At 42.2% G+C, this 24210-nt stretch overlaps 1 protein-coding gene across 4 annotated transcripts in view; it reads right to left on the bottom strand.

Moving 5' to 3' along the window:
- The window catches only part of rbm39a (RNA binding motif protein 39a), a 43122-nt gene extending 30182 nt beyond the window's left edge, over positions 1–12940 (bottom strand). For all 4 annotated transcript variants that reach the window (XM_080534023.1, XM_080534022.1, XM_080534021.1 and 1 more), the window contains exons 1-3: positions 12678–12940; positions 11832–11891; positions 10261–10310 (exon numbers count right to left, since the gene is read on the bottom strand). In XM_080534023.1, coding sequence (XP_080390149.1) covers positions 10261–10310; positions 11832–11882 — 101 coding nt within the window. In that variant the 5' untranslated portion in view covers positions 11883–11891; positions 12678–12940. The remainder of the gene's footprint in view (positions 1–10260; positions 10311–11831; positions 11892–12677) is intronic.
- Between the last annotated feature and the right edge of the window lie 11270 nt (positions 12941–24210).

The following is a 24210-nucleotide window of genomic DNA, read 5'->3' on the forward strand; positions in this document are numbered from 1 at the left end:
CTAACTACAATTAATGTCATTGCCATATTATGGCAAACAAAGTCGTTAACTACTGCAGTGTTTCCCCGCCTCCCCAAGAAAGAGGAATTATTACGGACGTAGACACCAAACATCTAAACAAGCAGGCTAAAACATCCGCGTTAAACGCACCCAACCCGAATCTGGTAGGGGGTAATGGGCTCGTTGGTAACGTTAGTCCGCCAGTAGTCTCACATAACCAGACCTATCTCCACACTTCGCTTCGCACTATGCCATCGCTAGAGATTAATAAAAGATTTTGCGCGAGTGTGTGCGCGCAACGCCGGGTGAGATGTCTGCAGATGGAAAGGAAGCAAGTTGAAAGTGTTTTCACAGAGAAAGTTGGTTAAAATTGGTCGTTATTATTGTGACTAGAAAGTGTCTGACTATAATTCCATGGTGTAAATAGTGTCAAAGAGCTAGTAAGCTAGCTAGCTCAGAGGTGATGAGATGAGCTAGTCTGCTTGCACACTTGCCAGCTAAAGAGCTAACTGGATGCACTTTATTATTTTACTTAAAGTAGATATACAATCGTTCTTATTCTGCTAGAATTGGGCTTTATGGTAATACCATAAGTATAGTACATGGACAGTGGATTGAAGCTGAAGCATTGGAAATAGGGATGCACGATATTATCGGCACCGATATTTATCGGCCCGATAATGGGAAATTAATGTTTATCGGTATTTATCGGTTTTATTAAATTTTAGCCGATATTTAGCCGATAATATGAAGCCGGAAATATTTCTGCTTCCGGTTTCCGCGCTAATGCTGCTGCGCCTGCGTACAGGCACGCAGTGTATAGACGACAGCGAAACATGAGCTTCCCCGGTGTGTCTGACATTCTGCAGAGTTTCTGAGGCAGATATATATATAATAGTGCGTTTGCAATTTGCAACACATGTTCGACAAAAGTTCGGAGAGGAGGGCAAAGGTCTACGAGTTACAACACAACGAATCTCATAAGTCACCTTAAGATTCACCATTGCAAGCACGCTGTATGGAAGGAATATCAAGCACTAGTAGCCTAGTAGCCTAGCCAAGAAAAAAAAAAGCTGCTGTGCCTATTGAACACGCATTTGTAGTGAGTAATGAGTATCACAACCTACCTCATCCTCATGCACTAAAAGTAGCATAGCCCAGCCCTTTTCAGTTGCTTTATTAAGCATACTAGTTAGTGTTGTTCCGATACCGATACTAGTATCGGCATGGTCACCGATACGCACAAAAATGCTGGTATCGGTATCGGCGAGTACTAACAAATAATAACACCCGATACCAAACTCTTGTTCAAACGCAGCACGTTGCGTTTTTCTCAGCTTGTCTGCTATAGTAGCCTGACACAGCCTTCCTAACGGCCAAGCTCCACCGTGGCCATCGAGCGTTGCGTCAAATGTGCGTTGCGTCCGGAATTGGGATCAAATGCATTGTAATCAATGAAAGGTGCTCCACCTGCTGCGGTACGTCGCGTCAGCGTTGCGTCCGATGGCTGCGTCCAAAGTAGACTTTCAAAAAAGTTTGATTTTTGACGGTGGATGGACGCAGACGTCACAATGAGACGCCCCACGTGGGCCCCGGCGCCCACGTGGGGCGTCAATCACCGCACCTGTGGTGAACTCTTGTTGCAGTAATGGACGACGAACGGCTCATCCTTGAGGTCGAAAAATATTTTTTTTTATATGCGACAAATGATAGATTGTAGTTAGACAGTATCATTGATATAATGATATTATAATTCTAAACGGAGACAGAACCTTCTCATTCTAAACGGAGATAGAACCTTATCATTCTAAACGGAGATAGAACCTTCTCATTCTAAACGGAGATAGAACCTTATCATTCTAAACGGAGATAGAACCTTCTGATTCTAAACGGAGATAGAACCTTATCATTCTAAACGGAGACAGAACCTTATCATTCTAAACTCACGATATGTGTACCTGAATAAGAAAGAGCCTAATATGCCGGGATGTGTAGACTGTGGAAGGATATACCCCATGATTATGGTATTTGAAAGATCTGTCTGATGCATGTTTAGTTGATGGTTGTGTAATATCGTTATTCATAGAGAGTTAATAGGACATTATATTGATTTGGTGGATATGAATATGGATAGATCTATAGAGGTAGTAGGGGGTCTATAGGGGTAGACTGAAATTAATAACAGCTACAATGTTACCTGGAACATACAGACAGTGTTGCCTATTACATCCTGTATGTCATTACATTTAAATGGAGGGATCACAAAAACCAAAACAACAGCCGGTGGAGCTTGGCCTTAACACAGACATGCCCAGACATGCCCAGGCATGCTCCTCTGCTGGAACGCTATTGGCCCAGAGCAGCTGCTCTCAACCAATGGCGTGGCAGCTTTTCACTATCACGGAAAAACAAACACGCATGCTGTAGAGTAGGGCTGCACGATTAATCGATTTTAAATCGAAATCGCGATTTGAAATGACGCGATTAGCTAATCGCAAAGCCTGCGATTTAACTGCGTTTTAAAAAAAAAAAAAAAAAATTGTTTTTTTGCCATTTAGCAGACGCTTTTTTAATCCAAAGCGATTTACAATTACGAATTACAGGGACATTCCCCCTGGAGTAACTGAGGGCTAAGTGCCTTACTCAAGGGCACACTAGTAGTGGTGTGGTTTCAGGCGGGATTTGAACTCACAACCTTCCGATCACAAGTCCAACTCACTATGTGTTTCTCAACCCTCTCCTCGGGGCGCCCCAGCCGCTCCACATATTTGATCTGTTCCACCACCAGCACACCTGATTCAACTAATCAAGTCCAAATCATAATTGCTTTGGACTTGATTAGTTGAATCAGGTGTGCTGGTGGTGGAACAGATCAAATATGTGGAGCGGCTGGGGCGCCCCGAGGAGAGGGTTGAGAAACACCACTACCCGTATGGGATACGTCATACAGCGCGTCGGATTCAACGTCAATGAACGTCAACGTCAATGAACGTAAAAAAAAAAGACACTTGTTGAGAGAAACAAAATGGTGTTGCTGTTTAAAAAAAACATAAATAAATATGTTGTCCCAATTCATATCTTTTAAGTTCTCATCCTTGCATTAGAATTAGAGCAGTTAATAGTTTGATGGTATCATGTGGTAATGCTCTCTGAAAATAGGTGATAGATAGATTCATCCAATCACCTGCCAAGTATTTTTTGAAAGTACCTGCCCTTTTCCAAACAGCTTCCAATTAAGCTTTCCTAGATGGTTGTGTGAAACAAACCACCTGAGTCAGGTTAGTAATGCTCCATCACATGTTTTAATCTGAAGCTTGATTTTAAAGCAACCCAACTTTAAAGCAACCCAATGTAAGTTTAGTTCTTTCACTCGTAGCTCGGGCTGTGGGGGTGCTAGAGGAGGGAGCCTCTAAGTCCCCTGAAGACGTACAAACAAACTGCACGTTGATACGACCTTCCTAGCCGGAGATATGGCCACACTTTACAAAAACTCCCCTTTTTTTTTTTTTTGCTATTTAAAAAAAAAATCGCAAATTAATCGCAATCGCGATATCTGTCCAAATAATCGCAATTCGATTTTTTTCCCCAAAATCGTGCAGCCCTACTGTAGAGGTGTAGTGAGGAGAACATGTCGGCGGTTTGGAGATATTTCATTTAAAGGCAAAACATATTAAAGAGCACGAAGAGTTTCTGTCATCTAATGCAGTGCACTTTATTTTGCTCCAGCTCTTTTGTTTTTGATTTTTAAAGTGGAGTTTGTTTACATTTGTGATAACATTTCCTAACATTTAAAATATCCTTTTATTTATTTTACCAAATTCAGGCTGCACTTCTAAAATATTATTATTCCCTCAGGTAGGCCTACATCTTATGTTAGTCTCAAATGGGCCTTATTTTGTTTGTAAATGTTTATTTGCTGTTGCACTACTTGTACGGTTTTATATCTTAAAGTTATTTTGTTTGTAAATGTTTACTTGCTGTTGCACTACTACTACGACTGTTTTATATCTTAAAGTTATTTTGTTTGTAATTGTTTACTTGCTGTTGCACTACTACTACGACTGTTTTATATCTTAGTTATTTTGTTTGTAAATGTTCACTTGCTGTTGCACTACTACTACGACTGTTTTATATCTTAAAGTTATTTTGTTTGTAATTGTTTACTTGCTGTTGCACTACCACTACGACTGTTTTATATCTTAAATGGATATTGCACTGATTGGCATCTGTGAGAGCCACATTTCAGGTTTTATAAGGGGTTGATTTTCTTGTCACCATACCAGGTAGACAATAAAAAAAAGTTCTATAGCATTCACTCTCTGTTGGTATTTTTTCCTGTTTTACAAAGGTTTTGAGCAGTGCCAGACTAAGTGTTAGCAATAATTTTACATCGAGGTGAGTATGCGGCTCAAAAAACATGTTTTTTTGTTTTGTTTTTTCAAACGCCGTGGTATCGGATCGGTACTCGGTATCGGCAAGTACTGCACGGTCAGGTATCGGTATCGGGATCAAAAAATGGTATCGGAACAACACTAATACTAGTGTAGCCTACTATGTGCCTTGTGTCATTCTGTTTATCTGCAGACTAAGCAGCCATTTGGCACTAGTTTCTGTAAAAGTTCTATACAACTTTTGGTTCTTTAAAAGTCTTTATTTTTGTATTGACTGATCAGGGCTTGACATTAAGCTTTTTCAGGTACTTGTCCTTCGGACAAGTGAACTTATCTTTTACTTGTCCTAGAGCTCAAGTTACTTGTCCAAATCCAAAGATTTTGAAAAAGCAATAATATGAATAATAATATATTATACTCTCACCGGCCACTTCATTAGGTACACCTTTTCAACTGCTTGTTAACGCAAATACCTAATCAGCCAATCATGTGGCAGCAACTCAATGCATTTAGGCATGTAGACATGGTCAAGACGATCTGCTGAAGTTCAAACCAGCATCAGAATGGGAAATAAAGGTGATTTAAGTGACTTTGAACCTGGCATGGTTGTTGGTGCCAGACGGGCTGTTGCGTGATATTATAGTGTCAATATGGACCAAAATCTCTGAGGAATGTTTCCAGCACCTTGTTGAATCTATGCCACGAAGAATTAAGGCAGTTCTGAAGGCAAAAGAGGGGGTCCAACCCCAAGGTGTGCCTAATGAAGTGGCCAGTGAGTGTATGTGTATGCAAATAACACATTTGACTACTATTGATTTGATAATGATGTATCCTTAATTTTCAAATGTATTCATTAAACAATATTTTGTAATTATTTAAAAACGTAGGGGTAATCAGTGATTACCCTAACCCTTTTAGATTAAGGTTGGCCACAAAAGGGATGAATATCTAGGAATATTTACAAAAAATGTTTGTAACTACAGTCCCTCCCCAATGGAAGCAATCTTATTTGCTAGCCTTTGGATAGTATCCTATATTCAAATTGAGAAATCTATCATTAGTGTCATTCTGAAGTTCGTATTGCGATGTGCTGGTCTTAAAACTTCAAACCTAAAATATACGATCGCATCGAACTACATGAAAATAAGCGGCATTGAGAAGAAGCGAATATGCGCATGTTCACGTGAATGGCACTAGTGACAGGAGACCCACAACACTATGGCTGCGTTCGTAAACTCGCTCTGGAATCTGATCAGCACTCATGGAATGCCTTTTGTCCAATCAAATTACTTGGTCTCTTTATGACGTTGAACGCAGTGTGCGCTCTGAGCGAATTTACGAACTATGACGATAACGAACTATGAGAGACTGAAATAGCCAGAATGAGGCGCGGCATTGCTTTGCTTGCTATTTTTTTTTACTATTCAGATCGGAAGGAGGAATTAATGTTTGCAGATATTAATACATATTGATTTGTTTTTTTGTTTTGACTTGTCCATCGGACAACTGCAGGAGGAAGTCCACTTGTCCAAACATAAAATGTACTTGTCCCGGACAAGCGGACAAGCCTTAATGTCGAGCCCTGCTGATGCACTTTATTTATTTATTTTTTGATATTTTATTTATGCATTTTCAATTTACAGGGATAGACAAGATGCACTTTATTTTTGACACTTTTTTGATCTAATTACTCTTAGGTGAGCCTTTTTTGTTTTTCATAAAAGGAGGCCAGATCTTGGCTAAAAAAAGCATTGTGCACTGTCTATAATAGATTCTGTTTGTTAGAGGAAATAATAAATGAACATTTGAAGAGTCAGAAGTGTTCTCTTTGTTGTGTTAACAATAGTGATGTAAGTTAGATTTGGTGAGATCACTATGGAATATTAAATCATCAATCTTTGCTCACTACATAGCCTCACTACAGGTGTGCATGAACTACAGGTTATCAACTGTGAAATTATATCTGTTCTCATATCGGTTATCATATCGGTTATCGGCCACGAGAAGCGGGTAAACATCGGTAACGGTAGGAAAAAAATGCATATCGTGCATCCCTAATTGGAAATCTCAGTTTTTTATAGTTGGACATACATTTTTTTAAAGTCAAAATGACATTATCTGACTGCATTGCCCACAGCAATCCAATATTCAATTAGAATTATGTTATAAATTGATAACTGGATCAATTTATACCTCTTGTAGGAGCCATACATGTTATTTATGTTAATCTTCTAATATACATTTTGAGTTATTGACTTATGATATTGATTGCTTTAATTTAATTATGATAATATTTTCTTCTAAGTCTATATTCCCTATTTTATGTTATTTAGATTGTTCCTTGTAGTCATTTCCCCCTGGTGGTTGGGATGAATGAATATTGGGGATATAAGGGAACAGGAAGGGGAAAGTTAATTGGGAGCAAACAAAGTTTCAACGACAGTTCAATAGTAGTGGACAGTTCAGGACAAGAAAAAGTAATTGACAGTTCAGACAGTAATAGACTTTGCTGACAGGATCGTTAATGATGGACTATGCTGATGGAGATATATTTATTTTGAGTAAATAAAAGAATGTGTTTATTTTTACACGCGTCACTCTTCCTTTTTTGGGAACTGTTTGTTGGAACCTACGACTCACCCAATGTAGAGACTATTTGGATGGTTAAGAAGCCTCTTCACCTCTTATTAGATTATAAATACTCTGGTTGTTATGTTTGCCTTTTGGTTGACAGCAAAAGAGGGAGAGAGGAGGATAGAGAGGGAGAGAAGGAGAGAGAGCAGGATGGTGTCAGCACACCAGAGAGAGAGCAAGAACCAGGTGAGAAAGTGGACAGGTAGTCAAGACTAGGGATGCACGATATGCATTTTTTCCAACCGATACCGATGTTTACCCGCTTCTCGTGGCCGATAACCGATATGATAACCGATATTTTTTATATATTTTTTCTTTCCTAGCACCAGGGGAGACCCTCCTCCCAAATTTCGTTGTTTGGTACCTGTACTATATCAATGACAATAAAGACCATTCAGATATAATTTCACAGTTGATAACCTGTAGTTCATGCACACCTGAAAGTAAGAAAGGCTATGTAGTGAGCAAAGATTGATGATTTAATATTCCATAGTGATCTCACCAAATCTAACTTACATCACTATTGTTAACACAACAAAGAGAACACTTCTGACTCTTCAAATGTTCATTTATTATTTCCTCTAACAAACAGAATCTGTTATAGACAGTGCACAATGCTTTTTTTAGCCAAGATCTGGCCTCCTTTTATGAAAACAAAAAAGGCTCACCTAAGAGTAATTTATTACCGCGGATGGCTGTCGCAGTATGCGAACCGGAGAACTCCTGCGCATGCAGCAGTGTCTTCTTCATATTGAAGTCCTCATCCAGCCACTGGGCCGTCAAACTAAGCATACTGACTGGACTAACGTCAGAAGTCCATATGTCCGTGGTAAAACTTATCTGGCTTACGCTAGTATCGATCAGACTATGGATGTGTGTGGCGACTGTATCATACATAGCAGGCAGGCACACGTCTGCAAAATAGCGGCGACTTGGGAGTGTATACCGGGGCTTTAAATGTGAAATTTGCTGGCGAAATCCTTTATCTTCTACTACAGAGAAAGGCTGGTCGTCGAGGGCCATCAACTCCATTATTTTTTCATTGATTGCTTGAGCCTTTGAGCTGTCTCGAGTGAACTTCCTGCAGTTTTCAAATGCGTGTTCAATAGGCACAGCAGCTTTTTTTTCCGCGGCTATGCTACTAGGCTACTAGTGTTGATATTCCTTCCATACAGCGTGCTTGCAATGGTGAATCTTAAGGTGACTTATGAGATTCGTTGTGTTGTAACTCGTAGACCTTTGCCCTCCTCTCCGAACTTTTGTCGAACATGTGTTGCAAATTGCAAACGCACTATCTGCCTCAGAAACTCTGCAGAATGTCAGACACACCGGGGAAGCTCTCATGTTTCGCTGTCGTCTATACGCATATATATATATATATACGTATGTACGCATTAGGGGTGTAACGATACATCGATTCACATCGATGCATCGATTCATTGACTAACGATCTGATTACATCGACGCAATGTAAAAACATCGATCTATATCGTCATCTTAAAGATGACACCTTTATTTTGAAATGGCACATTCTGCGTGACTGTCACCATTTCCGTGCAGCGCGCAACTAGCAGCGGCAAACTACAAAGTTAAAGAGCGCTGCACACTGTGCAGGTCAAGTCATGGCGAGTAGCAGGGATAACGACGACGAAATTCGCTCTCCTCTCGGTAATAAGTCGGCGGTCTGGAAATATTTCAACGAAATGCGGCACAGCAGCCAGCCAGGGTGTTCCCGTGTGGAGGGAGGGAGGAGGGGGGAGGGAGGGGGCGTGGCGTATGTGTGTGCTTGAGAGAGAGAGAGAGAGAGAGAGAGAGAGAGAGAGAGAGAGAGAGGGAGAGGGAGAGAGAGAGAGAGAGAGGGAGAGATGTCTCCTGAACATGTTGATCAGTTAGTTTTTTAGAAGAAAAACCTCCCAAAGAAGAACACTGGAGGATATACTTAGTGATCTGTCAATATGCACTAAGAATGCGGAATTGTTTACATTTGTTTTGTTCTCCTGCTGAAATTGCTTATTTTGGTTAAGAAGAATGTATATAAGATGTACTGCACTGTACTGCATTTGCACTTATTATTTATTATTATTGCACAAATATACTGTAGGTTAAATGGTGACCTTGGTTCAGTTCTAACTGTTAAAAATACTGTGTTTATGAGACAGTAAAAAAATGAATGTTTACAAAAATCCTGCCTTAAAAAAGGGGGGACAAGTTCTTCCAGTTTTGTTTCATAGGACATTAATGTTTTAAAGCTTGTTTGTGAGACTAGTGAACGGGTCTATTTTTCTTTTTGTAACAGAAGAATACTGTATAATACAATATGATTTAAATGCTGGATACCTGGAAGAGCTCACAAATAAAATGGTCAAATCATATTCTAGTTGTTTTTGTGAGTTGATAATTGTGTTAGATTGGCATATGATATCGCGTCATATCGATCATATCGTCATATCGATCTTGAATCGAATCGAAATCGTATCGTGACTGACATTGTGATATCGTCAAACATTGTATCGTCATTACAAACAAATCGATATAATATCGTATCGTGATGAAGCTGGTGATTTACACCCCTAGTACGCATGCGCAGCAGCATGAGCGCGGAAACCGGAAGCAGAAATATTTCCGGCTTCATATTATCGGCTCTATATCGGCTACAATTTTATAAAACCGATAAATACAGATAAACATTAATTTCCCATTATCGGGCCGATAAATATCGGTGCCGATAATATCGTGCATCCCTAGTCAAGACCACATAAGTAGCCTTGAGAACCGATGGTTCGAGCCTAAAGGCTCCTGCCCTATGGGCCAATGTTTCCGTAGCGTGAGGCGGCTTAATGTACAAGTACACCCCCTGGACATGACGCTGGTATGTCGCAGGGTCTTACCCCCTAGGGGGGGGGGGGGGGGGGTCCAAGCTGCGGTCCATGCCACCCCCCCAAGGCAGCAAACCTAGGGGAAACACTGTACTGGAAACACTACTAGGATTTGAATTTAGTTTAACTACCACCAAGTGCTGTAGAACTACTCCACAACACGGCAGATTAATACATATAGGGCCGGTTTCAGAGACAAGGCTTAAGCCTAGTCCTGGACTAAATCACACTTTCAATGTAAAATCTCCATTGAAGATGTTTTTTAGTCTAGGATTAGGCTTAAGCCTTGTCTGTGAAACCGGCCCATAATCAAACTACATTGATGAGCTTGTCTTGTTCTTAAGAGAGCAGGGACTTACTTCTTGCTGCGTTCCTCATGGCCATTGGGACTACTGGGCTTGATCTCATCCTAAGCAGGGTCGATAGAAGAACAGCATGAGGACGAAGAGGCAACATTTCAAGTCGTCAGGATAAAGGGGGTGGGAACAAGAGAAAATATAATCATAATTTTAAAACGTATTCAAACAATAGTTATCAAGTGGAGAGGTATCAACTTGTACAGTGTGGGGGGTGGGGGCTTTAACCACTTTTGCTGTAAATTCCACATTCTTCTTTGTAAGTCATACTGTAGTTAGCCATTTAGCCAGAAAAAAAAAACAGTCCTAGAACTAATCCACAGGTCTTCTGCAGCCCAACCAGATCAGTACCAAGAGATTCTTTGCCTAAGACCAATGTGGCCAAGCTAGCGCCTGCCACTGATCGAGTTCCAGTGGGGGGAGGAGGGGGAGAGGGGGGGGATGCCATTCCAGTGATCTTCACCCATTTTCGTTCGTGGACTGTAAGAGCCTGATGCCACCTCTGTCACATCTCGCCCTGAAGCAGACAGGGATTCACACTGCTTAGTAACGTCGACCCCTAAGCAGAGTCATGATTAAATATGATGGTCAAAATGAATGTCCCTAGTTCGTAGCCAGCAGCATAAGAGATCCAGCTGTCCCATTGTGTACTATACTATCAAATCAAAGCTTTAACTCAAAACTGTGGCCAATGTTATGTACTAGTGGATAAATGACTACATACTAATGAATGAGCATGCAAAAATAATTACTTTCTAGTCAACAATAAAACACTGTATGAGAGGTCAAAAGAGGTTTGATTCACATTTGAATTCACACAGGTTACACAAGTTATTGTCTGATGGAAAGATCTGCATAGCGATAAAAATCCAGAACTCACTAGAATGACAAACAAGAGTGACCTTGTGAGAAGACCTACTAAACTATAAATGAAAGTAAAAGGACATGCAAATCATTTAATGTCTATAATGTGTCATCTTACCATACCTTTAACAGTACACTACACATGACATACATGTTCACATTGCATTCTATAAGTAGAGGTGTGTAATCATCAGTAATGTGGTTCAACCACACCATGCACACTGATGTCTGAAAAATACATGTTCTTGTGCATCCACTGCATTCGCCTTGTAGAATTGGCCATTCCATGACCACAATTATATTACCAAGGGGACCACAGTACAGCAATACATTGGGCAATTACTACCTTCATTTTTTGACAGATCACACTGGAATTCATGGAAGTAGAGGTGAGATATCGTTAGGCAAGTCTACAAAAAGAGATAGATGGGCATTTATTCATAGTCTGGAAAAAAACTACTGTACAGCATAACATTTTCCTGGGTCCATACCGTACATGCTTTAGCCCACTCCTATGTCAAATACCAGTCAGAGGAGTCAGCTAAAGCACATGCAGTATAGAGCAAGGCATGAATCACATCAGAAACACAAACAAATGATATCTACACATTTAGGGTTTGGGGCAGAGAAGAGGTATCAGATCAAAACTGTAGTTAACAGTAGGTTAACACGGTTACAATCGCAAACACTTTGGGTTGCTTAATACCCACCTTTCTATATGGAGCTTCAAGCATTGCCTCAATGTCAAAATCATCAGCCATGATGGAGCACTGCAGAATAGAAACAGCAGTACGTTAACATTTTAAAAGCTAGCCACGTACACTTCCGCACACTGGGGAGATATCACCGCATCATATCCATGAGCTCGAGAAATATGTTGCTAGTAGTGATGAACTGTTCTCCTCAAGCGCAAGGGTATCTTTGTAATTCCTCCAAAATGCAAAAGCTAATGTAATCTGAGCACTTGTATTTATTTACCGCTACAATTTTTGGAGATTAGAAAATGGCAGGAGTCACATGGTCGGCGGTAAACAAAAGTGGTCAGATTAGTATTTTGGATAAAGTAGACCCTTCCCTTCCGAAGGAGAAGAGTCCGCCAACACTAACAACACATTTGGTGAATAGCAAAACAAGCATTACATTTAGCAGGCAGTCACTAAACAACAGCCCGACATACATGAGTTGTATGTATTGGATGGCACCCTGAGACCAGAGCTAGCACAGCTAGCATGCAAACGGTAACTGTCTAAGTGCGAAAAATAGGCGTTATGTAACGCCGACTCCCCTCCAAAACACGCATATACGCATTAAGGCATACTAGTGAGCTAGGACAAATACTTTTATTGTAGCTATATACATGGAACACGATATAAGTAAGCAAATGACACCACGGCTTGTGAAAGCGGCCTGTTTAGTATAACCAACTTGCTAGTCGTCGCCCGAGACGAGTTGTTTGCATGCTAGCTAGATAGCGAGTTCGCTGCACACGTCTGGAAAATATAAGATAAGGCAACATATTTGAAGCAACATGTGTGAAATAAAATAGTGCAGATTACCTGTGGGGTCAGGTGTTTCGGCTCAAACTGACAAACTCGTGGAGGTTTCCTTCCAGGCCTCAAAGCAAGCTAGCGACGTGTGTTTTCCTTCCGCGTCGCAAAACTGACGATACGATAGCAAGTTATCCACAAGTAGTTTCCAACTGAAGAAACCGCGTCTTTCAGAAGCTATAACCCGTGTAAAAATATGACAACGCCTGAGAAAGCGAGTTATGTCAAATGTATGACAAGACTTCGACAAAAACTGTTGCTGCGTCTCGTTGCCGCGCTCACCTAATGGCGCATGCAGTCAACCTTGCTACTTCGTCGTCTTCTTCTTCTTCTTCTTTTCAGTTTGAATGGCGGTTTGCGACCAACTTGAGGCGCATTACCGCCACCTACCGGACTGTGCTTGGACGGTATATTTGACAGGGAAAACTTAAAGATGAAAGAAAGATACTGGGGGAGGGGGGGTACCCAGTATCTTTCAAATACTGAATTACCAGTTTGTCCATTTTGATTGCACTTCCTAATAAACTCTCCACAGTAAACTCCAATTTAGCCCTATGGATTGCTGACCTCAGCCGCCCTCTCTGCTCCTCATATTCCTCACACTCCAGTAATACATGCTGCACCGATTCTAGGTTATCACAGTAATCACACGCCACTTCGTCGTCTTCTTCTTCTTCTTCTTCTTCTTCTTCATGCGGTTGGCCATGGATAGTTAAAGGGAATACGTTTTCCTTTGGCCGTATTAGTGCGGCAGCTTAGCAAAATAATGGGGACGCGCCGGACAAAAGCACCAAACTTTTTCCATGTGCTCTACATCACCATAGCTTTCAATTTTTGGTGGGAGCCACTTCATCAAGATGGCCGATGGCGGCCATCTTGGATTTCCAAGGTGGCCGCCATGTAAAATCTATAAGTGCAAATATCTCGGCTTCCAAGCCACATAGAAGGTCAATCTTGGTGTCAAAATATACATTTTCTGGGTCAAGGAATGCATTAAAGCTATTGAGAATATCACTAGATGATTATTTGTGCCGAGATCAAATAAATATGTTCATTCTGGCAATGTATCCATCATTTTCAACTCGGTTCCTAAGCAGCTGGACATATATTAATATGTATGTTTTCAATGGCATGTATATTGAAAAATGGACAACATGCATTAATTTAATTGAACTTTATGTGCTTCACTTTTTAACATAACAAAGCATTTTATATCATCAAATTATCGGTCACATTTACAACTGCAAAGCTCTGTGCATTTCCAGTGTGCTTTCTTGCATGAGCACTTTGCACCACAGCCACTTGCGCTTTTACAGCCACATTTGACCAGTTCAGTGCAGGCTTTCGAAGCCATTGGTAGAATGCTCCACACAGGAAGCCAGACCTGGCTGTCTCTATCCAATGTCCATCCACATCCTTCTGGACTGGGTGTCGGCTGCTGAGCCAGTTCAGATGTTGCCCAGATCCCAGACTGGTAGGCAACTCGCTTCAAGTGCTGCAGAAGGGAATCTTGTGTTGGTGGAATGTGTTCCATGGTTCTGTTCTTCTGGCAGAACAACTCTCTCCGTGCTTCATTAATAGATTCCACATCACTCGTCTTGTCGTAAAGGACGATTGTGTAGCGCTCCAGAAGTTGAAATTGCTGGGCATCTATGGTCACGGGAGTGTGCGGATTCGCTGCCATGTAGTTGAAGGCCTGGGTGACCTCGGGGTAGGACTTCCAAGCCTCCCATGCTGACTTCTTCCCCTTCCCACAGAATGCTGAGGTTGTGTCACAGCCTGTGAAACAGTGGAAGACTGGAAGTGCTGTGGACTTACCTTTGCCCAGAGTATGGCAGATGTTATTGATATGAAGATATCTGTAGTTCTTGCCAGTGCCAAAAGCGACCCAGATGTCTGCAGCTGGATACTTGGAGGGCAGGGCATGGAACTTGCCGATGAGGATAACGACAACATCTTTATCCACAGTGCGTACCAAGCAGGTAGAAGAGCGATGCTCCAGGGCATCAAGCAGATGAATCAGTATCCTGGTGTCGGCCTCTTCATGGTTACATGGCAGTATGAAGTGGCTGGTGTCTGTGCCGACCACTCTGGTGCCAGATGTAATGAAGACCTGCTTACCATCTGGCCAGGCAATGGATGCAATCTTCCTGGAGAGGAAGGTGAAGAGTTCCTGCTTGTTCATAGGGTCACGCAGGAAATCTGGCCAATTCCCTGGCAGCTTGTTCTGACCAGCCACCTTCCGTCGTATCCCTTTGCCTCGCTTCTCCCTTGTTGACTCTTTTATGCTGCTGGTGATGTAAGTATCCCAGACCACATCAACTCTTGCAGAGGTCTCCAAGTGCTTCATGATGTGGGTGGGAACAAAGACACAACTGGCATATTCATCGAATGTGGTAATGTTGGTGGTGGACAGGAAGTGCACAACAGCAGCACCGTCAAGTACTTTGACATCAAAAGTCCCTGGAGGTAAAAAATAAAGTTAGTTAAAAAACGAAAAACAAACTTTAAATAAGGACTCTCTACAGACCTTGAAGAGAATGATATGCACTTTTTTCTGATTATTACTGATACTACTTAATGCCACTGACTGATTACAACTTGCTGGTAAAAAAAAAAGTACCTGGAGGTTCCTGTTGTGTCTTCTCTGTCAGAACAATTAGCAGATCTGACTTCTTTCCCAAGCGTAGTTTCCCTCTGTCAGATAGGGAGGGAGGGTATGGATGGTTTTCGTGCTTAAAAAAGGTGCTCATGTCACCCTCTCTGTGTTGCATGGCTATATATAATTGGGAGAAGAGTGCAACATCATCCTTCAACATTGAGATCTGCCCTGCCTGCTTGGTCTTGGTCTTGGGTGTTGGGCATCTGAAGAGAGGCAGTGAGTTATTTTTGATGGGCTCGTGAATGGAGTGTGTGCGGTTCCTGATCACTCTCTCATGGTACTTGTTGTACTGATCTCTGCCCACTGATTCCACATTGCGGACTGTGTTAACCACAGACTCGTCAGTTATATTTCGTGTGTCCAGCATTAGAAGCTCAGGGGTATCATCTAGGAATGGATTGCTCATCCCAGTGATGGTGTGCACCAGAGCTAGTGCTTGTTCTTTGAATGTCTTCTGTGTAGACATTCCTTCTTCATGGTGTTGTTGTTTATTGCCTTCTTCTGAAATATACTCCTGCTCAAACTCTTTTAGGAGTCGTGCTTGTTCAGGCCCTGCGATCATCCACTTCTTGAATGCTGAGGGATTCTCGGTGAGTCCCACTGCACCCCCAGAACCCTTCACCAGATCATTATTCTGCTCATGAGCCTGGTCTATCGGTATGCTTGAGAATCTGTTTGTGGTCTTGGGAATAACCCAGTGACCATGTTCTTCAAATTCATTGTGAATGGACATGGGCAAGCTTTCCATGTCGCGGATGTGGACAGGAATCCATCTGGCATAGTTCTGGTGATCAAGGGCGAAGAACCATGGGACGAGAGCCTTCAGTGACTCCACATAGAGGGGGAAATCCTGTTCTCTGTGGGCACGTACAAATATCAGACCCATTATTTCCAAGTTGAGGATGGTATCCCAGTACTGGAATGTTGGACTCTTGGTGATCATATCTTGTCTCCAAGCTTCTTTGATCTTCTCATCACGTGGTCCCTCAGTCACCATGTCCAAGAAGGCATCCTGCTGCAGCTTCCCCAGTGCCAGAGCGCTCACTTGGTGGGCATGTCTTGTCCTAGTGAGGTGGGATGCTTTGAGGAAAGAGTCAGCTGTGCCAGAGGATGCGATACCAGCCTCAGTCAGTGCAGTGGTCCAAAAAAAGAAAATAACATAATGATATTCTCAATAGCTTTAATGCATTCCCTGACCCAGAACATGTATATTTTGACACCAAGATTGACCTTCTAAGTGGCTTGGAAGCCGAGATATTTGCACTTATAGATTTTACATGGCGGCCACCTTGGAAATCCAAGATGGCCGCCATCGGCCATCTTGATGAAGTGGCTCCCACCAAAAATTGAAAGCTATGGTGAAGTAGAGCACATGGAAAAAGTTTGGTGCTTTTGTCCGGCGCGTCCCCATTATGTTCAAATATGGTCTTAAGCCACCGCACTATATGGGGTGATGGTGGGGTTGAGGGTTTCCGAACGACGCACAGACACAGTAGGTGGCGGTAATGCACCATGCAGGTTGCCAACTGCTCTAAAACTGCTCTAAAATCGAAAAAGACGACCCCAACCAGAGATCATACTGAGGGGGGGGGTATTTTACCTGCACAGGGTAAGCGTATGGATTATGTATTTGCTCAATAACATGTCTCGCGTTGAACAGCAAAAATCAAGCAAACAAATGTCCAAACATCCCAATGACCTGAAGATGTCCCTGTAACAGCCAGTCTATGTCCTTGTAACAGCCAGTCTATGTCCCTGTAACAGCCAGTCTATGTCCCTGTAACAACCAGTCTATGTCCCTGTAACAACCAGTCTATGTCCCTGTAACAGCCAGTCTATGTCCCTGTAACAACAAGTCTATGTCCCTGTAACAACCAGTCTATGTCCCTGTAACAGCCAGTCTATGTCCCTGTAACAACAAGTCTATGTCCCTGTAACAGCCAGTCTATATCCCTGTAACAACCAGTCTATGTCCCTGTAACAACCAGTCTATGTCCCTGTAACAACCAGTCTATGTCCCTGTAACAACCAGTCTATGTCCCTGTAACAGCCAGTCTATGTCCCTGTAACAGCCAGTCTATGTCCCTGTAACAGCCAGTCTATGCCCCTGTAACAGCCAGACTATGTCCCTGTAACAACCAGTCTATGTCCCTGTAACAGCCAGTCTATGTCCCTGTAACAGCCAGTCTATGTCCCTGTAACAGCCAGTCTATGTCCCTGTAACAAACAGTCTATGTCCCTGTAACAGCCAGTCTATGTCCCTGTAACAGCCAGTCTATGTCCCTGTAACAGCCAGTCTATGTCCCTGTAACAGCCAGTCTATGTCCCTGTAACAACCAGTCTATGTCCCTGTAACAGCCAGTCTATGTCCCTGTAACAACCAGTCTATGTCCCTGTAACAGCCAGTCTATGTCCCTGTAACAGCCAGTCTGCTTCTAGACCTGCCACAGTTCCAGGAGAGGAAGTTCTACATCATTACTCATCTTTTTTTGTGTGTTCCAAGTTTTATGAGACTGCATTTTTCTGGGTTTCATCTCATTCTCTCCATTGTATTCTGCCACAGCTTGCTACTCCTCTGCTGGCTGCCAACTTTCCATAATCCCCCCCCCCCTCACACACACACACACACACACACACACACACACACACACACACACAGACACACACTCCCTCTGTATCTCTCTCCCTGTCTCTCTCCCCGAAGACCCTTCTCTGTCTTCCTTCTCCCTCTCCCCCTGTCTTCCCTCTCTCTGTCTTCACTGCCTCTTCATCACACACACACAAGAGCACGATAGTGGTCAGTTGTAAATGTCGTGGGGGGGGGGGGGGGGGGTTGCACAGTATAAACATGACACACATCTGGTGGAAGCCAGATTCCTGACATGTTCCAGGAACTAGCCTAGCGAGCAGCACTGTGCAGGAGCATCCATCTTCCTGTGCCCCCCACGCTTGTTCACTTTTTCCATTCTACTGTTCAATTCTGCTGGTGTTCTACAACATGTGTTCTTTCTGTATTCTCGAATATAAAACTTGTATTTGTTTTGCACTGTCTTTCAATGAGAGCGATGTATGATTTGTCCAGAAATAATAATAAGAAAAAGAAAAAGAATCACACAGAATTATAAGCCAATAAAATGTTTTCCAATGTGTGAAAGGACATGACGTTGAAAAACAAAATAGGACAATATATTTTTGTTTTAAATATATTTATATATATACAGTATATATTTTGATCCAACTTTCAGACCTGGAGGCCAGTAAGTATAGTGAAATAACTGTGTGTGTGTGTGTGTGTGTGTGTGTGTGTGTGTGTGTGTGTGTGTGTGTGTGTGTGTGTGTGTGTGTGTGTGTGTGTGAAAGAGAGAGAGAGAGAGAGTTAGTATGTGTGTAGCCTATGTGTGCAATGGCCTGTATGATTGCATAGTGCATAGTGTGTGCATAGTGTGTGTGTGTGTGTGTGTGTGTGTGTGTGTGTGTGTGTGTGTACCTGGCCATGTGTGTGTTCGTTAAGGGTTGTGCAGAGCAATGCATTCTTTCCATTACCCAGACCAAATCAATGCACTGAGCTCCGAGCCATCCCCCCCCCCCCCACCACCACCACCACTTCCCCCTCCATCCCCTCTTCCCTCTCTGGCTGTGACAAGGGGAGGGAGTGGAAAGAGCTGACCCAGGCCTGTCACTGCAGGGCTGGCCTTGATACACGCACACTCACACTCACACTCACACACACACACACACACACACACACACACACACACACACACACACACACACACACACACACACACACACACACACACATTTTAAATGCTTTATTTATGTCCACATACAAAGTACAATTCTAAAGGACATAAATACTAACAGTGCATTTTGACATCCTGGAAACAATTTGTTACAGTAATGCTGAGCCAACAACCAGTTCTGCCACACAAGTCCACTCAAAGTTAGGAACTCAGAGTCCGCCCTCCTGTTTGCTGTGGAACCCGTGCAACATACCTCAGGAGGGGGAAGCCGAGCGGGTGTCTGTCACAGTGGTTCCACACACACACACACACACACACACACACACACACACACACACACACACACACACACACACACACACACTCACCCAGGCTCCAACAACATACAAGCGTGCACACACACACACTTGGCCGTTTTTCCATTTTAAAACATGCCATTTAGCTGACGCTTTCATCCATTGGGACTTACATTGCAGTGAGTGCCTACATTTTTCAGTATATATGGCCCCAGCGGGAGTCGAACCCACGACCTGAGTGTTGTTAGCACTGTTTGGCTGATTCATGGGAGGATGTTTCATTTGGAGTTTGTTTTATTTTGTTTGGTTCGTTTGATTGGCTAGGAGTATGCATGCGGAGAGTGATTGGCTTGGATGGAAAGGGGGGCGGGCTTAATGAGCGTAATCTGGGTGGCAGGGCAAACGGAAGGTCAGTTGTAGAAAGAGATGGGAGTTGGTGAGTTGAGTTCTGAATGATTGTGTTTTTGTTAAATCTTTTCTGTTAGTTCGTTCACTGTTGGTTGTTTACATGTACTAATGGATCGATGTGTTTTGTCAGTTTTACAATCTGTTTAATGAAGGAAGAAGGAAAAGCAAACCGAATTGTGTCAAGTCTCGTCATTTCACCCGAACTGCCGGAGTAAGCAGAAGATCTCCACCCATTCAGCTAGCGAGAGGGAGAGCTAAACAAGCACCATGCTCTACCAACTGACTGAGCTCAGGTGACCACATGTAATAATGTAATTATACAGTTATATTGCATCATACCATTTTGGTGGATACAGAACACATTTGACCCAAACACACTGAAGTAAGCCATATGAATATCCTGCCAACCACTAAATAAGGCACTAGAATGAGAAACAAACAGATGACCTCTGTGTAACACAATGTGACGTACAGTACATACACATTTACATGGTCTATCGCTCCATTTGTGTTTAGATTTGAGTCAGTGTCAATCACTCCCTTTCAGCTTCACCCTTTCAACCATATCATTTGACCTATAACCATTTTACATTACATCTACATGTTTGGCATTTAGCAGACACCTTTATCCGAAGCGACTTACAACAAATACATTTGTCTAAGTAAGTGAATCATCTATCAGTCATCGCAAGAACAAGTAGTCTATGCTTGGGCCAGAGGCACTCAAAATGCTAGAAGAAGGACGTTTATTTTGAAATGCTTTATTATTTACAGTAGAGAAACTCTACAGGGGGTAGAGGGGACAGAGAGGTTTCAGGAGGGACAGTTCAGGTGTAGCCTGAAGAGATAGGTCTTCAGTCTACGGCGGAAGATAGGGAGTAACTCTGCAGTCCTGACAGCAGTGGGAAGCTTGCAGTGGGTGTCAGGACGGTGCAAATCTGGAGCACCGGGAAAATGTGGGCTGTGGGACCAAACGTCCACTACTCCATCTCCTCCGGCGTAGCAGGCCCATTCCTTCTTTCGTGCAGCCCTGCCCCCCCCCCCCCCCCGAAAGTCCAGGGCTGTGTTGTTCTCCCTGCCGATAACTGAAATAGCAAATCAAACCATTGCATCACATCTGTAATTGAAACAGACATTTTAAGGAATTATGTACATTAAGGTAGGGATGATGTACATAATGTGTGTTCCTTTCTTCAGACATTGCATAAAGGAACTTACGGTTACAGTATTAGATTAGATTATTCTACTTTGTCATACTCTACTTTGTATTGTCATTGCAGTATACAAGTACCAGACAATGAAATTCAGTGTTTGTAACCATGGTTCTCTGAAGGACATGAGGGAGATGTCTACATAGCTCAGCCGGTAGAGCGGACGTCTAATGATCACAAAAGTTGGCAGCTTTCAGCGGTTCAAATCACAGCTGGCCACGTGTCGAAGTGCACCTGAGCAAAGCACTGAACCCCTAATTGCCCCAGGGTCATTGTCTATGACCGACGCCTTGCCTAGAGCATCAAATACTGAATTCCAACAATTGACTGACAAGTTAATAGCATGGCAATAAAACAATTATTATATTAAGCTCTTTATTGAAAAATTTGATTGTTTTTCCTGATTGTATTTTATGATGTTGTAATTTTGTATGATATGTGATTGTAAATTATGTGTATTCAGGGTCCCCTTCTAAAAGAGACCTTGGTCTTAATGGGACTCCCTACTAAAATAAAGCTTCTGTCTATGAATTTGAGAGTGGTTACATTTCTCCAGCCCCACCCCTCAGCTGTTAACCCAAAAAAGTGCTCACCATGGACAACCCCCCCATGGAACTCATGTATTTCACCATGGACAACCCCCCCATGGAACTCATGTATTTCACCATGGACAACCTCCCCATGGAACTCATGTATTTCACCATGGACAACCCCCCTATGGGACTCATGTATTTGGTGCCCCTTCTAAAATGTTCTGATGACCCTGGACTAGCCTATAGCCCTATTCGCATGGGACTAGTATTATCTGGGGAACTCATGTGATTTAGAAATTACCCCCCCCATTACCCCCCCACGTCTGTGTTTTGTGAGGCGCATTCACACAGGATAAGCCAAATCTATATTTTACAAAAATGTACTGACATTATCCCCCAAATATGATGTCAAGGCTCTGTGTAGATATGCAAAATATCATACAAAATATATACCAAATATCTATGCAACAAGATATATATATATATATATATATATATATATATATATATATATATATATACCAATAACAAGCCACGTATGTCACCCATCTCATTATCTTTCGAGATTTCTGGATGTGAGCTTGCTCTTTCTGTGAATGTGTCTCCATGCTGTGTTTAGTTTAGTTTATTTATTTAGCACACGTGAATCAGTGCAAGGAGGGAACGAAGCCCAGAAGGCTTGTACATAGTTCCACTCCCGCCAATAGCTAGGTTTTAATATAACACAAGGAACACTTAATACATGTAAATAAGATAAAAGAAACCACAAACAAAATCATATCCATGTGGCAAAAAGGTAGGATAGCACAAAAAAAGACACAAGGATACATAGTTTGCTCAAAACACAGAAATAAGAGCAAAAATCATGGAAAGAAAAAAAAGTTATGAGGAATTTAAAAGAAAAAAAGAAAAGAAAGAAAAGAAAACCATTATTAGAAGAATATTAACACAGGACCAAGATGAAATGAACATCTTATGACAAAATTAAATAATCTTTCAGTTTCTGAAAACTGACTGAGATCTCAGTGGCAAGCTCAGAGTATTCCAGAATTTTGGACCTCAATAACAAATGTTGAATTGGTGGCTAGATGTTCAATAGAGAGGTAAGTGGAGATGATTACTGTATCTTGTTGGATATGAGTGAATGTCTGATGAAAAAATAAAGAAACTATGGAAGGTAGAAGGAAGATCTTGCTTATTGTTTTGATTGATTGATTGATTGAAAACTTTATTAGAATGTTTGCAGAAGTAGGTACATGAAAGTACATATTACATACAAGGTCAAACTAAGAGGATAAAAACCCAAGAAAGCCACTGGCTTATTTCAATTGGGGTCCTTGATTTTCAATTCATCGTTACATGTAAGACAGACATAAGAGAAGAACTAGTACTATCTACATGATAATATAGACAAATAACTATTACTATCTACAAGATAAACGTACATCCATCATGGGAAGAACAATACAACAAAACATAAGGTATGTACAGCGGGTAGGACAGGTGGGGACATACACCACAGGTGGGGGCGGGGGACAAAACACAAAGTATGTACAGTGGGTAGTTCGGGTCTTTTAATCTGATTTTTGTTTTAGAGGGTCCAGTTACGGATTGCAGCCTCCTGTAAATGTTTTTTGAGAGTGGTTTTGAAGGTGGGCAGTGTTTTGCACTCCTTTAAGATTATAGGAAGGGCGTTCCACATCTTTACTGCATAGTTTGCAAACGAGTTTAATCCCTTGTTTGTGGTGCAACGCGGTTGCACGTGGTTCGTGGAGCTTCCTCTGGTGTTGTAAGTGTGGACGTTGTTCACTTTTTGGAAGTATGTTGACAGGTACTTGGGTGTCTTTGTGGTGTAGCGTATCTTGAAGACTAGGCCCAGTGCAAGCTGCTGCACTCTGTCAACTACTCGTAGCCAATCAAGGCTCAAAAAATGAGCAGCGGTTAGATGTGTCCTAGGGTTGAGGCCTAGCAGAAGCCTAACCAGTTTATTTTGGGCTGTCTGGAGTCTTGTTTTATGGGCCTTTGTGGTTCTATAGTACCATGATGTTACGGCATAGTCGAAGTGACATTGAATGAGAGCTCCTGATAGGGTCCTCAGTGTGTTTTTACTGACAAGTGAGGATATCCTGTACAAGAATCTAGTTTTATGGTTCACTTTTTTGATTACTTTTGCTGCCATTTTATCTCCGGAAAGATTTGCCTCTAAGATGGAGCCCAGGTATGTAATATCCTCTTTTCTTGTGATATTAATGTTACCCACTTTTATTTTAAAATTTTCAGCCTTTCTGAGTTTAGATGGGGATCCGTATAGGATGGTTTCAGTTTTACCTAGGTGTATTGATAGTTTATTGTCAGCTAGCCAGATGCAGATTCTACTCAGTTCAGTGCTTAGCGCTTTTTCCACCTGCAATATGTCCCTGTCAGAGACCAGCAGAGCCGAGTCATCCGCGAACAGGAACAAATTGCAATTACATGCTGATGACATGTCATTCACATAGGAACAGTAAAGGTCCCAATATGCTTCCTTGTGGAACGCCGCAGGTCACTGGGAGGGGGGGGGACAGTGTTCCGTTCACACTAACCACCTGTTCCCTCCCCTCTAAGTAGGATTGCATCCAGCTCACCGATGTTCTATCGAACCCAATTGCTTTCAGTTTATCTAACAATATGTGGTGATCTACTGTGTCGA

This window comes from Nansenia antarctica, assembly GCF_963989245.1.
Source record: "Nansenia antarctica genome assembly, chromosome: 6".
Lineage (NCBI taxonomy): Eukaryota > Metazoa > Chordata > Actinopteri > Argentiniformes > Microstomatidae > Nansenia > Nansenia antarctica.